Source organism: Rhinolophus hipposideros (genome assembly GCF_964194185.1).
Source record: "Rhinolophus hipposideros genome assembly, chromosome: 3".
Taxonomy (NCBI): domain Eukaryota; kingdom Metazoa; phylum Chordata; class Mammalia; order Chiroptera; family Rhinolophidae; genus Rhinolophus; species Rhinolophus hipposideros.
This window is the reverse complement of record NC_138049.1, coordinates 18338595-18354994: the sequence shown is the minus strand read 5'-3', so window position 1 is coordinate 18354994 and position 16400 is coordinate 18338595. Positions and strand designations below refer to the sequence as shown.

The window sequence follows — 16400 nt, the reverse complement described above, 5'->3', positions numbered from 1 at the left end:
TTCCATTCCTCTTTTTGATAAACAAAGGAAACAAAACCATTTTCTTTAAGTTTCTCATCTGTTTGTTTTCATCTGTTAAATAGTGGACCTCGTTCAAACTGCCTTCCCTTTTAGGCAAGACAGACTCTCATCCAGGATGGAATGGCAGAGATTAGTGTCGCCCTTCAAAGTTTCAAGGATACAGGGGCATGTCTCCATCATAGCTCCACTTAATTCACCAATTCAGCCCTTGCAAAAACCATATGAATCATGACAGACTGATGGCAGACTACATCACAGTCTTCCCAGGACTATGATAACTTTCCTGACCTTGATCACAATGCAGCCCATCAGAACCTCAATCATCCGAATATCTCTCAGAACAGCACACCAAGCAACTATACTAGATGGCATAATAATTGGAACTAAAGATCAAAAAGTTGTAATGCTCTGGATACCCTAGTAAGGCAAATACACACAGCGTGTTGGGAAAAAAATCCTGTCAAAGATTCAAGGGCCTGCAACACAGATAGAGTGCTCAGAGATTCAGCGGTCAGGGGTATGCCAGCGTAGCTTCTTGGGAGTGAAGGACAAGTTATTGTACCTTGCAATTCCTACAACTAAGGAAGACATAGAGACATTAGTTAGCCTCTTTGGATTTTGGAGAACGTATACTAACTACACTTGGGAACTGTGCCTCAAATCCATTTGTTAGGTAATTTAGAGAACTACCAGTTGAGGGCCCAGAACAAAAGAGGGCTTGGCAGCAGTTCCAGCCTGTGGTACACGTGACATGCTTTTTTGGAATATATATCCCAGCTGATCCCATCAAGCTAGAGATGTTCAAGGAAGAGAGCGGTGTTGTGGGGAGCATGTGCAAACCCTGGCGCAGCTCTCCAACAAAAATTGACAGAGAATTGTGTATGAATATCTCAACTTCTTTGCCCTAAATAAGTTAATTCTGGTGCGTGATTTTTACTGGGTCCCTTGAGTTTCCCTAATGGGATTAAGCTAGTCATCCACAGTGCTAACTGACTTGAGAATGCACCCGATAATATGCTTCTTATCTATTTCCCCACTTCTACTACTATTTCCCCTCTCAAGTAAACTATAAGATTGAACCAGATTTACCATTTTTATAGGTGAAAAATGATTGAATATCACTAGTTTCAAGTTTCAACTTAATATTTGAACTTGAATCTTTGACTGAGGATCTCCTTTTGGGGCATTCATACTAAGAAAATAAGTTTTACTTATTTTTTGAATTTTGTATAAATAAAACCATACTGCATTATTCTTTTGTAACTTATGTCTTTCACTCAACATTGTGTTTTGAAATACATATCGTGGCCTGTAACTATATATGTTTCAGTAATTTTTGTTTATAGCATGTTTCATCATTTGAATATCTCAAATTTTACTGTTAATGGATAGAAGAGTTATTTTCACTGTGGTCCTATTACAAACAGTGAAGCTATTAACAGCCTGTTATGTACATCTTGATGTATATATATTTGCACAAGTTTCTTTAGGGTATATACTTAGAAGTAGAATTGCTAAACATAAAATATGAACATATTTGTCATGCTGGGTCTCTCGTCTCGCTCCCTGCACAAGAACGCAGGACATGGTGAGGCCAAAAAGGAACACCCACGGAGCCATAGATAGGGGAGTCATACCACTATAGTCTCGCTGGCGGCTGGGTTGGAGACACAGGAAGCAGCAGCCACATGATCTGCAACCTGCCATCTGCTTCTCTGCCAATCAACCAACCAACCGACATAGCCTCGGCAGTTATATTAGTGGCTAATGGCTAACCGGTAACAGCTGATGGCCAACTAGTCACAGCTGATGGCCATCTACTACCCGAGCCAGCACCTTTCCACGTGAGGCTGAGAGCCTGGAAACTGCTCTCTGGGACTCTGTCCCTACAATATCCTATGTGTTCTTTAAAGAATATTCAAAATAGGAAACAATAACCTTTACTAGGGGTGTGACCCAGTGGTTACATCTTGCTAATCTCTGCTTCCTACACAGTGTATCTCCAGTATAAGGATTTAGTTCAATGCGGCCCTGGGTGTGAAAGAAGGCAGAGACATTTTTTTTCTTTTTAAAGTATCTCCTATATTTAAGTAGTGCGATCTCCCTAAGTATTCTCTTTTCTACAACAAGTAAATAAACCCAATTCCTTTAGTTATTTTTCTTAGATTTAATTATTTTCTTCTCTGCCTCCAAATTTTGGACTGCCTCCAAATTTTTCACATCCAGGGTCACCATGTAACTTATTGTTCAAAGCAGGTCAATTTTGAGAATGAAAAGAAGTGTTAAAATCAGTTTTAATTGACTTACAATAGATGTAAACTAGATCCATCCCAGGCAAAGCAAATTGTACTGTTACCGTATTCATGTCACACTTCATGTGTGTGTTCTCAGAGCAAATAAGGAATGCTTCTGGAGGACTGGCTCATATCAAGTATTAAAGGGGGTGGTTGGATACATGACACATTTTAACTTACAACCCAGTCTCCGAGACTTTATTATGAATTTATTATGCAAAAGTAACAACACATAATGATATCCCTCAACAGGAAGGTCAAAACATTGGTCTCTTACTGGCAATGAGGTAATATTACCTAGGTTTCAACTGTGTCGTTTAGGGAAACTGTTACTGCATATTTGATCTTCAATTTAGCAACAGACACAAATCTTAATGATAATTTAGTATTCAAAGGAGATTGAGCTGGTTGCTAAGTAACGATGGGAAAGAAAGTGAAATAGGGAAAATTTTTACTAACTTCCCTTGTATTTACTGGCTTCAGAAAACAGTTCTCTTTTACATAAGATCTGTTTGACAATTTATACTTAGAAAGTTGAAAGTGTGAAATTTTTCTACAAGCAAAAATATGCAAAACAAAACTATTTTAGACACAAAAAAATTTCACAGGGTTAGCATTTGTTTATATGAGATCTGACAATTAAGTTGGAGAACTTGTTGCAAAAATATTGCTAAACTTTTGATATCAGAGGGATTATTCATTATGAATTTGTACCAACTGGACAAATAGCTAAGATTACTATTTGGAGGTGCTGAAAAGGCTGCATGAAAAACTTAGATGAAAATGACTGGAATTTTTGCCAACAATACATGGCTCTTGCATCATAACAATGTACCAGCTCACACAGCACTGTCTGTGAGGGAGCTTTTAGCCAGTAAACACATAACTGTATAGGAACACCCACCCTACTCGCTGATCTAGCCCTCAATGACTTCTTTCTTTACCCGAAGATAAAGGAAATATTGAAAGGAAAACATTTTGATGACATTCGAAACATCAAGGCTAATATGATAACAGCTCTGATGGCCATTCCAGAAAAAGAGTTCCAAAATTGCTTTGAAGGGTGGAGTAGGCACTGGCATCAGTGCATAGCTTCCCAAGGGGAGTACTTCAAAGGTGACCATAGTGATATTCAGCAATGAGGTATGGAGCACTTTTTCTAGGATGAGTTCTCAAATTTAATTGTCTGACCTGTACATAACAGTCTATAATACATCTCATTGTTTAGATAAGCAAAAAATCTGAATAAAAAAGCAAAATGTTTCGTAAAAGTCTAACTGCCTCATACTTAGATTTGCTCAAATAGTTTGGTAATAATAACAGAAGAGAGCTACCTTGTGGCGGTTCCACTATGGTTACACTATCTAATAAAGTCCCCTTAATTTTGCTAACTAGAAATTGTTATTTCACTTTCCTGATTAAAATACTGAAGCTTAAGTGGTGAAGTGAATTTTTTCTGTGTTCCAAGTTAGCAGTGGTTGAGCTGATATTTGAACTGAAGGCAATTTGACTCAAAAGGCCTCATACTTTTTATAAACTATTCAGAGGCTTCAATTTTATTTGCTACCTCATAAAAGATGCTACAGTTCAAATGACATTAAATTAATTGAGACAGAAAATATACTGGTGAGGATATTAAGTAATGAAAAAAATTCAAGAGAGATTTGGAGGCCTAGTTTAAGAAAAGAAGCTATATCTTCATTGAAAATATATGACTAAACTAAAAATAAATTTAAATTTATTCATATTTAAGCACCCAAGAAATTAACTTAAGCTAAGAAGAAAAAAAATACTATTTGAAAATATTGCATTTCATTCATTCTTGGGAAGTCAATTTAAACAATGTCAATTTAGAAACAAAATATGTATCCATTAATACAATAATGTCAATAAGCAAGTGGGAGGAATTTAGCTCCCAAATCCACAGAGGTAAGATATTTGTTCTGGTTGCCTCTTAAGTCCATCCAATTTTTGCTATAACACAAGTTCACTTTGGTAGATGAATTTTTAACTCATTTTGTGTGAGTTTGATACTATTCTGAGGCAGAAAACTTGAAACCACTGGAAAAATGCTCCTGTGTAACCTAACCTTCTCGAGATGCATTGAAAATAGAAGTTTCAAAAATTACTATTTTTTCATTGTTTTTCTCATTGCCCATTATGCACAGGAATATTATTCTCTTCCATTTTCTCCTTTCTTTTTAATTTTCATAAGTTAGTCACCATTTTCCTCTAATCTTCTTACCCTTTGGCTGACCCAGGATAGCTATTTTTCCTTCTTCACAGCCTATCAAAAGTGATTCTTTACTGGGAAGAAAAGGTAGTGTGTTAAAGATGTACATTCATTATAAACTTTTGTCCTGCTGAGAAAAAAATACAAAGTTAACTACTATGGTATAAGAAAAATTTTTTTCAATAGTCAAATTACATATAAGTTCCCAAATGTAACACAAGCCATATCTTCAGTGGAAAATATTAAAAATGTCAAGATAATTTCCTAGTGACTCTAGATATGATTCTTTTATTGCTAGCTAAGCTAAAAATAACAAATGAAGGGAACTCTGGGCAACATTACTAACTTAGTGTACCAAAATCAAGAATGATAGATTTCTGAGAAACTTATATTATTCTAAAAAGAGATACTAGGTCACATTTTTCTTGATTTCTGAAAATTCCAAAGTAACAAACTTAATTGTATAGTTCTGCAAAAGGAATATTGTTTCAATGCCTGACCAGTGAAAATTTGATTTTGATGACTTTTAAATTTGGTTGAATTATAATATCATAAGGTTTGGGATTGTCAAATCCTAAAGAGAATTAGTGAGTTATTTTTTCCAATAAAATGGCAAAAACATGCTCTGTTTAGTATATGTGTGTGCTGATTAATAATAATAGAAGAAAAATTAACCAAAGATAATAAATAATGACCTTTCAATGTAGCGTGGCTGTGTGTGTGTGTGTGTGTGTGTGTGTGTGTGTGCGCATTTAGGAGCACAGTGAGCCTGGGGATGGAGGACAGAGATCACTTTAGTTATAGGAAGAAGCAGTGATGATCAGCCCCAAATCACAAGGATATAGACAGAAACAGTGGCTACTAGGAGAATACCTCAGTGGGAAAAAAAATGACAGGAGGATATTTAATGTTTAAACTAAAAAGACAGGTACCTTACTGACTTACAATGTTTAAGTCTGGGTTTAAAAGTATTCACCAAGCATCAGCTAGGTACAAAGCCAGCATATCAAAGCACCAATATTCATCAGAAATGCAGAAGTTTTAATCGTGGTTACTACTTATAAGTAGTTCAAACTCTGCTTCTATTTCTTCAGGGGTCACAGAAAGAGACAAGGATTCCTCTAGGGGTCAGCAAACTGGTCCCCTGCTTTCATAAAGGAAGTTTTTTGGGACGCAGGCAGGCCCACTGTGTAGCTGCTTTCACACAACAGCCGAGTTCAGTAGATGCAACAGAAACCAAATGACCTCCGAGCCTAAAATGTTGACTATCTTATCCTTTAAGAAAAGGTTTGCTCATTGCTAGTCTAGACCAGGGTTTCTCAACCTCAGCACTTCTGGCATTTTGAGCCGCATAGTTATTTGTGGGGCTTTCCTGTGCACTGTAGGATGTTTAGCGGCGTCAGTGGCCTCTACCCACTAAATACCAGTTGCAGTTGTGCCAATCAATATGTCCCCAGATGTCACCAAATGTCCCCTGCGGGGTAATATCACACCTCATTGAGAAGCACTGCGCTAGACAAGTAGTAATTTTTCTAAACTTCCTACAAATTTCTGACACAAATTGCTCTTTTATGTCAACCTACATAGCGTCATATGAAGAAGTGAACTTGAAGACATTTTTATTGAAAATATAATCACAAGGGAACTTGTACAAGCTCTCACCTCTACCTCTACCCAGTAAAACATACCTGGACTCATACACTCTGCCTTCCTTCTCTCATACTGCGTGCCAGTCCTCCCGTGTAAGGCTCACTCCTCCATCTCTACCTGATCTCACCTCCTCTCATCTACTCAAGGGCATCACTGAAGCGATTCTCCCCTCTCTCCCCTGCGTCCCCGATTTTTCTGTCTTCACTGGATCACTTATGCTACTATTGCATCTTAAGGTTCACCCGTTAAACCTCTTTTTCTCACATCTCCTTCTACTTACTGTTCATCCTTCTTTGATACAATTTACAGTATATCTTGATGGAATCTACGTGGGAGGTGCTTCAGTTCCTTTGGTTCTCAAAGAGAGACAAGCATGGTACAGAGAAACATTTTCCTTACTCATTGACTGCTTTTTATAGCCTAATCTGAATGCTTTCTCTGCTTTGCCAAAGCCTAATATTTCCTCTTTGAATATTCTAGTTTGGGATGGACCAGAGCCTGAATGGATTAGTAGGGAAGGAGTGTGTGTGTGTGTGTGTGTGTGTGTGTGTGTGTGTGTGTACCAGTAGGTGAAAAAATTTGGAGAAAAGAGAGAAAAAATTTCCTTTTGCCACGTATGTACTATAACATAAAAATAAATACTTATGTAAGTATCTATTTATCTAGAGATTTTTAAGCATCAAAAAGTTTTAAAACTTATCAAGCACAAATGTAATAAGTTTACATTACAATCACGTTGCCAGCTCCTGACAATTGAGAGCTGCTAATTAATTTCCATTGGGATACTTTTCGGTACTTATCTATCACAAACTCTGTGACACTCAAAACTTGCTTCCTACATCTTCCCTTATACTATTTCCTCCTACTTTTCCTTTCAGTTTTTTGGGGGAGCTGACTTTAACCAGACTTCCCAAGGCATGAACCACATCTTATTCATCTTCCCATTACCAAGTTCATTTCATCATCTAGAGAAGACACGCAAATATTTGTCAAATGAATGAATAAATGCTCCTTCTCCATCTCAGGGCTCTTCTTTCACACCAGGGCACACCAGCATTTCATCCAAGGCCCTCTTCTCCACTCAAACTGGACAATCACATTTACTTCTCACCTGTAGGCAAACCAGATTTGATGACTTCCAAATCTAAACCGCTTTTCAACTCCACAGTGATTGGCCCAATTACCTTCCAGTTAACATCTCCCGGATGGTCTGCAAGTACCGCAGTTGAACTCTCCTCACCTTCCCTTTCCAAAGCACTCCTTTAGATCTACAGGAATGTTGCACTGATCACTTGTTAGCAGCACCAGAGTGGAGGCTGCCCCAGCACTGCTCCTAAGGGGCAGGAGAGAAAGATGGAATCCAGAGAACTGGTCGGAGGAAAATGTTTCAGTAACCTAACCCTTGCACTGTCCTCCAGTTCTCACTTCCTATCTCTCTTATAACTAATTTGATATTAATGCCCCAAATCCAAAGTTTGACAATAATGTACCATTTAGAGTTCCTCCCTACACAAGCATCATTTCCACTCACTGGCTTTCCAGAAATGTTTGGTGGAGTAGGGGAGAAAGAAGGGGATGTTAGAATCAACGTGGAGAGAATGGCAAATAACCCAAGTGTATCTCTGTGCCACACTCATTATTAATGGGTGACCATCACTGCTGAACAGTTTACTGCTGCATGATTATGAATTATTGAAAGTGCTTATGAGTTATGACGCTGTAATCAGTTTTGTTTTATTTTTAATTTTACGCATGGGTGAATTTTTAATGCAGAAGAAAGCAAAGATAAATGAGGAAATTGTGAGTGGTAGGTCTAGTCTGAAGCACATACAGGAGATTAATGCTCGGAACATTTCTGTTTGTTACAACGCACAATGTTGATCAAATCACAATCTGATCAAATAAAGCATGGGTGAAAATTGCAAAACCCTGTTTAGGTTAATGATGAACTCTGTGAATTTTATATATTATACATTTTAAATTGAAGGATAACTTATGCCATAAAAATCACCCCTTTTAAGTGTAAAATTCACTGCTTTTTAGTACATTCACAAAATATTTTCACCACCTCAAAAAGAAGCCCCATGCCCATAAATAATAACTCCCCATATTCCTTTTACCTCAGCCTTGGAAACCACTAATCAACTTTCCTTCGCTAGACTTGCCTATCCTGAACATTTCATGTAAATAGAATGATGTAATATGTAGCCTTTTTTGTCTGGCTTCTTTCACATAGCACAGTGTTTTAAGGTTCAACCAAGTCATAGAATGCATCAATTCTTCATTCTTTTTTTATTGCCAAATAACATTGCATTGTATGGATATACCACATGTTGTTTATTCATTGACAAACAAAGAGGATGTCAAACTGAATGAGGGCGGGTCCTAAATTCAATGACCACTGTCTTTGTAGGAAGAGAAGAGGACCCACAGACATAGACATGGAAGAAGGCCATGTTATGCAGAGGCAGGGACCAGAGGGAGGTGGCTCCAAGCCAAGGAATCCCAAGGGTTGTCAGAAACCACCAAAAGCTCTGAAGAAGCAAGAAAGCATTCTCCCTTAAAGACTTGAGAGGGAGCGTGGCGCTCCTGACACCTTGATTTCCAACTTCTAGACTGCAGAACCATGAAAGAATAAATTCCTATTTTTTAAGCCACTCAGTTTGTGGTCATTGGATATGAAAATCCTAGGAAACTAATACATCATCTTAATTTATCACAATCTGGTTCAGATTAACACCAAGTAATCTATAGAAAAGCTGTGCTCTTATATATCTCCTTTCCCTCCCTTTCCATTGTGCTGTTATTATTGCATAAATCACATCTTTATACATTGTATGTTCATGAACACAGATTTACAATTATTGCTTTATACATTTGTCTCTTAGGAGGAATAAGAAGTTACAAGCAAGAATTACTGTCTTTCATATTTACCTATGTAGTTACCCTTGCTAGTACACTTTATCTCTTCTTGTGGATTTGAGTTACTGTCTAGGTTCTTTCTGAAAGGTGCACTCTTTCTCAAAAGTCTGTGTGTGTGTGTGAGTGTGTGTGTGTGTGTGTGTGTGTGTGTGTGTGTGTTGGGACATGACTTCATTAGAGCCTTCTTGCACAAAGCCTCCAAGTCAGACAGATCTAAGGGAAAGACCTGTATGCAGGTCTTTCCTAAGCATGCGTACAGCCCTATGTGTGCACATAAATTTATAGATTCCCAATAATGTATCAGAGCTTTACAAAGCCCCCTATGGACATAGAGGTCCTTAGCTTTTCCTTTTAAATTTTTTTCATTAAACTATTGTTTGCCCTACTGTCTCACATAGCTGCAAAGTTAAACAACTACCACTAATTATAAAGTAAATGCCCCTGGATGAAGGCTGTTCACATTAGGTGAGCTGTGAATCAAGTCAAATAAAGACATGCATTACAAGTAGAGTTTTCCAGGAAACTGCCAGATGAAATAATTACATTTCTCTGAGAATGAGTGTTTGGAAAACCTTTAAACCCATTCTGACCCCTATGGTTGCTGCGAAACTGCAGGTTTTCAACACAATTGCAAGCTGTTGGTTTTCATGGTTTCCATGGAACTTGAGAGAGGGAGATGAGATTGAGGTAAGTTAAAATGCCACAATGCTTGCTCCTCTTACCAAGATACAGCCATTTTTCTTGAATAAATATTCCCTGGATTGTTACAAGTCTTTGGTTATTTTCCTGAGTTTTGAAAAAAAGTTCGTTTTGACTATATTTGCCATTATTCTCATTGCTTTTATGGCGAAAATGCTACTTCAGGTCCTTACTCTGCCATTCGCGATAATGTCACCCCCATATTTTGAAATTTTAAATAATGAAATAAATTTATTTATGTTTATTATTCTACTAGTACATGTTACTTACACATTATATTTATTTTGTGAATGACAAGGTCTCTTGCTGTTCTTCTCTCTTTCCTGATGCTCTTCAATTTTACCATTTCATTGTTCACATGAACCTTTACTAGAAAGAGGAAAACAAAAGCAAAAGATATAAAACTCAAATTGACCTTCCACTTTTCCTAAGTTGCTGCGATTACACATTTCATGAAGATCGAGTTGAGGCTGATGACTAAATGAGAGAGAGATTTGAATCAACTGGAGGTATAATTTTTCATGTTATTTGTATCCTCTGTCATTATGTGTTTTAAAAAGTATTAAAAGTACCATACGTACAATATCTGTTAAGATGTAGTCTAGTCAGAAAGGGTTAACACGATTTAATTCTTAAAGAGACTTATTCTGATCCCTTTTAAAAATTGCAAGCTGCCTCTCACTCCCTCCTTCCTGAATCCTCTTTCTCCTAGCTTTTCTTTATTTTCCACATCATTTCCTTCCCATAGCATATCTTTTACCAGTGATAAAAGAGAACATTTCCTAAAGATAAAAAAAGTCAGTTCATCAGGAAGACATAATAATAAAGGGACATACACCGATTACAAGTTATAAAATACCTGAAGCAAAAACTCACAAAACTGAAAACAGAAACAAATCCACAATCATAGTTGGAGCTCTGAACATCCCTTCTCAATCATTGATAGGGCAAGTGCAAAAGAAATCAGTAAGGATACGTAACATCTGACTGACATTTACTAAATGGGATAGCCCCAACTGCAGAACCCACATTCTGCTCAAGTGCACACAGATTTTTCAAGAGGGGCCACAAGCTGACCCACAAAATAAAAGTCATCATAAATTTCAAAAGGTTGAAATCATAGAGTATATTCTCTCAACACAATGGAATTAGAAATCAGTAACAACTACTATCTATAAAATTCTCTTAATCTGGAAATTCAATAACTTTTAAATAAATAAGAGGAAAAATCAGAGGAGGAATCCAAAAATATTTTGAACTGAATGATAATGAAATACAACATATCAAAACATATGGAGTGTAACTGAGGCAGTAATTAGAGGGAAATTTATATCTTTAAATGTCTATATTATAAAAGGAAAAAGGATTTAAAAGTAATCATCTACTGTGTTGTACACCTGAAACTAATATAATATTGTATGTCAACTGTAATTGAAAAACTATGTTTATATACATATATAAATATATGTAATATATAAATATATAATATATAAATAATATATAATATATAAATAATTATATGTTATATATAAAATAAAATCAAATCAACTTTCCACAGTAAGAAGCTGGTAAAGAGCAAATTAAACAAGGTAGAAACAAAGGAAGTAATGAGAAAAGGCAAAAATCAATGACATGTAGTAGACAAACAAGGGAGAAAATTAATGAAGGCAAAGTAGGTTCTTTGAAAAAAATAGTAAATGCATAAACCCCTATCAAAAGTAGTAAAGAAAAACAACAAAGAATACACAAATGACCAATACGAACAATGAAAGGTGGGCCCTGACTGCAGATCCTGTAAACACTAAAGCACAGTAAGGAATCACTTTCCACTGAAGTGCTACCCTGGTCGCCCCTCTCCTTGTCTTGTCTCCACTTTGCCGTCCTTGCAGCATGTTACGCTCCCCACCCTTTGCAGCTGTCAAAGCAGCCTACAGGAATGTTCTCTCACCTAGACTACACTGCCACTAGACTACATAGCTGCACGCATGAATTTGGGGTATAAAATTCTCCAACTCATCACATCAATGAGTTGAGTCATCACACCTAATTCATCAATGTTGTATCATCAGGGCTATTATTCGAATTTTAAACTAAAAGTTAATTGGTGTTCCCTGTGGCTCAGACCCTATACTTTCCTTGAGTTATATTCAAGGAAACATAACTCATGGGCCAAAGTGTCTTTAGAACAAGAATTTCGAGCTTGATTTATCTTTTCCAAAAAACAAGGATTCCGCATCATAAGCTACATAGATAGTGCTCAAAACAACCTTTTTTCTCCTCCCCAGTTCTCTTTCCCAAACTTTCCCTCACTCCCCAACTCTGGTATCGTTTTTCCATGCCTTGCATTTTTGCCCACTACTACTCCAGCAAGTATCCTTGAGAGAAAATCTTGCCACCATTTCTGCATCACACGGAACCACTATGGAAAAGCTACAGCATCTGATACCTTCCTCTCCTCCCTGAACCCCAAACACAGAGGCCTTCAAGAATGTAATTCTTTTATTCTGACTCCATTTCTCTCAAGCAATACTTATGAAAATTTTCTGGAGAAAGAATTCATTACTTTTTTACTCTTTCCAATTTGAAAAAAGAAAAAAAAAAGAAGATAATTCTGATTTTGAATTGGCCTTAGTTTTTAATACTCAGGGGGTTTTGTTAGACAAATATAAAGAAGGGAGGAGGGACTATCAAATTTGGAAGTTTCCCAGGCATTTGGGGTAGATTTCAAAGGACATGAGTCTCCCATACACACACTCATTTGCAAGATGACTTTACTGCTCCTCCTTTTGAGAGGTAGTCTACTGCTCCATCTCATGAGGCTTGAGGTTGGCCATTTGGAAAATGGGACATTAGCAAATGTGACAAGGAGTGGCTTGGAAAGTGCTTGCAAGTTGGGGCTTATTCCTGCTGTTCTTGCTACCACCATGTAAATAAGCCTGGGCTAGCCTTATGGATGATGAGAGACGTGGCCTAATGGTTCTCATCACCCCAGCCAACACCCCGCCAACTGTCCAGTGTGTCAGAAAGTCTGTCTTAGGTTATCTAACCTCCAGCTGACCCATCAGCTGACTATGGATGTGTAAGCCAACTAGGCAGAGATCAGCCAAGCCAGGCCAGACCAGAATAACCCAGCCAACTAATCATGAGCTAATTAAACTTGTTCCAAGCCATGACGTTTTGGGGTGGCATGTTATGTAGCAAAAGCTAACTGAAACAACATTAGAAGTATTCATTTCTTATGATTAGTTCAACAGATACCTACTGCGGCCATCCGTGTGTGAGGCCCTTGGCTAGGTACAGGGATCCAGTCAAATACAACACCGTTTTGACCTAGAGGGGCCCCCATCCTGATAGAGTGTACAGATACTAGCACATCGGTAATGGCAGTGAAGTCGGTGAATAATGAAAAAAGGTATGATCCAAAAAGAAAAATGGGGACATAGGTGACTCATTGGCTTGGGATGGTCTAGGAAAATAACAGATGACATCAGAATTGGATCCTCCGCAATTAACTGAAGTTTACCAGCAAATAAGATGGGGGAGGGCATTCTAGTCAAAGGGAAAAGCCTATGTAAAGGCTCAGAGACAGAAAAGAATACAAAGTGTTGTAGCCCGCAAGGGTGTGAAGTGATGATTAAGAAAATATGGTTCTCGCTCTCGGACATACATGTAAGGAATGTGAAATTTATCATGCAGATATTCCAGCAGAAGGAAAAGAAGTTGGCTTCCTGTTCAACACACCGGTTCCACTACATTCCACCCAACACACCAGAGAATTTCTGGGAAGTTGGTTTTCCTTCTACTCAGACTTGTAAGGAAAGAGGTTACGTTAAGGAAGATCTTGACCCCTGCCCTCCTCCAAAGACGGCAGCCTTACAATGCAGTCTTTTCTCTGAAAGGCAAGGAGAAGACATAGATGTTGAAGCAAAAACAGGCTAGGGAACATTTTGTTTTCTTTTTAGTTATTTATAGCTAAAGTTGGTATTAAAAACCCTGATGTTTTTAATCTTCTGTAAACTGATTTATAAATGATTTTTCTAATGAAAATGTTTTTAAATGGCATTTACCCACCACACAAACGACTATTTAAAGTGCGGATAAATGAATGTTGTATGTTCTTGCTTTTGCACTATTAAAACAGTAAGGTGCTCTCATGCTCCCATTTTGCACTCTAAAAAATAAAGAAATAACAAAAAAGAGAAAATATGGTTCAAATAACCTATTCGGAAAGAAGTCCTAACTATTGTAGAAATATCACAAAATGAAGTAAAGAAGAAATCTCTAAAGTGAAAAATCACAACAAACTCGTCAGAGTACAAATGATCAAATTTCCCTTCCTCCCATTCTTTGACTTTGGACCCTGTCGCAGTAAGTAAAGCTATTGATTGGAGTGCAAGTCTCCTCTTACTGACTCCGTGTTTATCCTGATAGTAGTTTAGTTCACACCATGAGCCCCATTCTACTTATACTCATTTAATTATACTTAATGTCATTCAAGTTGGAGCATACACAAACCTAAATTGGCATATATATCCCCAATGATGTGAAAGGTACAGTTATTTGCAAAGCAATTTAACTTTTTTTTACATTGGTTTTAAATAATAACTTTCAAAGTCAGCTGCTAAGAACAAAGTGGAAAAATAATTGTTTTAAAATACAGGTATCTCCCACTTTTTGAAAGTTTGTTATACCACTTCAGTTTTACACAAGACCCATGTTAGTACCTGTTTCCGCTAACCAAAAGAAATATGGAGGATTTTCGCTTTTATGAAAAAAAGTGAAAAATGATAATAGCATTCTGTGTTGTATAAGCCCTTACAGATGTGTATAAAGCACTGTGTTCCATTGTCATATATTTAAAGAGAAATTGGTCAGTCTTTTTAACAAGTGAAAACTGTATATACAGTATTTTTACTTTTACAGGCTGTGTATTGATCATTTTACCATATGATAGTGTTATTTTAGGTTGTATGTGTTATTTGCTACTATGATTTGGTAGTACGTTATTTATTTGGATCTGGGAATGCTCCAACATTTTTCCATATAAATTAATGGTAATTGCATCTTCACTTCGGCTGGTGAGAAAGTTTTCACAGGAACCTCTACTTTTGGATGGCAGGGGAAATCTGTAATTTCCTCTTACCAAGATCATAAAGGTAAATTAATAAATGCATTCAAGTAATAAACTATTTATGTTCATGTGTTTTTTACTGTCCCAAAGAACATATCTTTAAAGTGTTTAGGGAAGAGTTAGGTGAAGAACCATTTAAAGTAAACCTCCGCCTACAGTTCCTTCTCTGGAACTTGTCCATTTGTTCATGTACCTGGCATAGTAACCCGGTAAACAGTAGAAGGAGGAGGGAGAGGAGGAAGAGGAGAAGGAGGGAGAGGGAAAAGGGAAGGGGAGGGGAAGGGAAAGGGGAAAGGAAGGAAGCATTAGTAACTCCTGCATAACTTTAGGCATGTCACAACCTTCCAGAATCAAGCCCAGAGTGTCTGGCCTGAGTGCTCAGTAAATGCTTGTTGAATGAACAAACACACTCCAAACATAAAATGAGAAATTAAATGATCATTAAAGTACCTACCAATCCCAAGATTCAAACGTTTTTCCCATGAGACAACACGAAAGAATACAAAATGTACACATTAGTTCAATTTATTAATTTAGTCTTATCCAACATATCATTGTACTTGCTGTTTAAAAGGAACACAAAGTATAAAACTGTAAAAATAATCCTGAAAAGTATATACATTTTTTGCGAAGTGTGATATTAAATACGGACCTTTAAAAAGTGTAATTGAGATGTGCCACAAGTCATCGTAAGAAGATGTAAAAGGTGAAAATTGAACATTGACATTGAAGCCAATTACTCAGTCAGTTGTACAATTCAGTGGCATTTAGTATGTTCACAACATTGTGCAATCAACCGTCTTGTTCTAGTGTATTTTCATCACTGGAAGGAAACCAGTACCCATTTAAACAGTCACTTCCCACTATCCCCTCTTCCCCAGCCCCTATCAACCATTAATCTGATTTCTGTCTTGATGGACTTGCCTATTCTAGGTATTTCATATAAACGGAGTCATACAATATGTGGCCTTTTGTGTCTAGCTTCTTTTACTTAGCATGTTTTTCAAGAAATACATTTTTCCTTTCATATTTAAGGAAAGAAAAACTATTAAAGTAAATCATGAAAAAAGAAGACACCTTGGAAACTAAATGATATCTGAGGTAAGTGAGTGAGTCAGTGCAATTACCTTTCAGAATGCAATTCAAGTTTTCAGGACTGAATGGTGCTTAAACACTGATCAAATGAACAACACAGATTTGTAACAATTGAAATGCAGCATAAAAATCTTTAGAATTCATGCCCACCAAACTATCAATCATTAAAACCAATTTATTTTTATACATCACAGCTTTCATTGCAAAGCTGTTGGAATGTTGTAGGGAATCAATACTATTCTCCATTTCCAATCTCGTTCTAATACAGGTAACAATTTTTAAAAGTTATCAATTGATATAAAAGACATCCAGTTAATATAATTAAGTATTCACTGGGTAATTCTACTCTTGAACA

The 16400-nt window shown here is 36.9% G+C and overlaps 1 protein-coding gene across 1 annotated transcript in view; it reads right to left on the bottom strand.

The window, feature by feature from the left end:
- Window positions 1–10182, bottom strand: part of EPM2A (EPM2A glucan phosphatase, laforin) — a 114351-nt gene extending 104169 nt beyond the window's left edge. Inside the window, exon 1 of the mRNA XM_081045154.1 lies at window positions 10090–10182. Within this exon, the coding sequence (XP_080901280.1) occupies window positions 10090–10165 (76 nt within the window). The 5' untranslated portion in view covers window positions 10166–10182. The remainder of the gene's footprint in view (window positions 1–10089) is intronic.
- Window positions 10183–16400: the final 6218 nt, after the last annotated feature.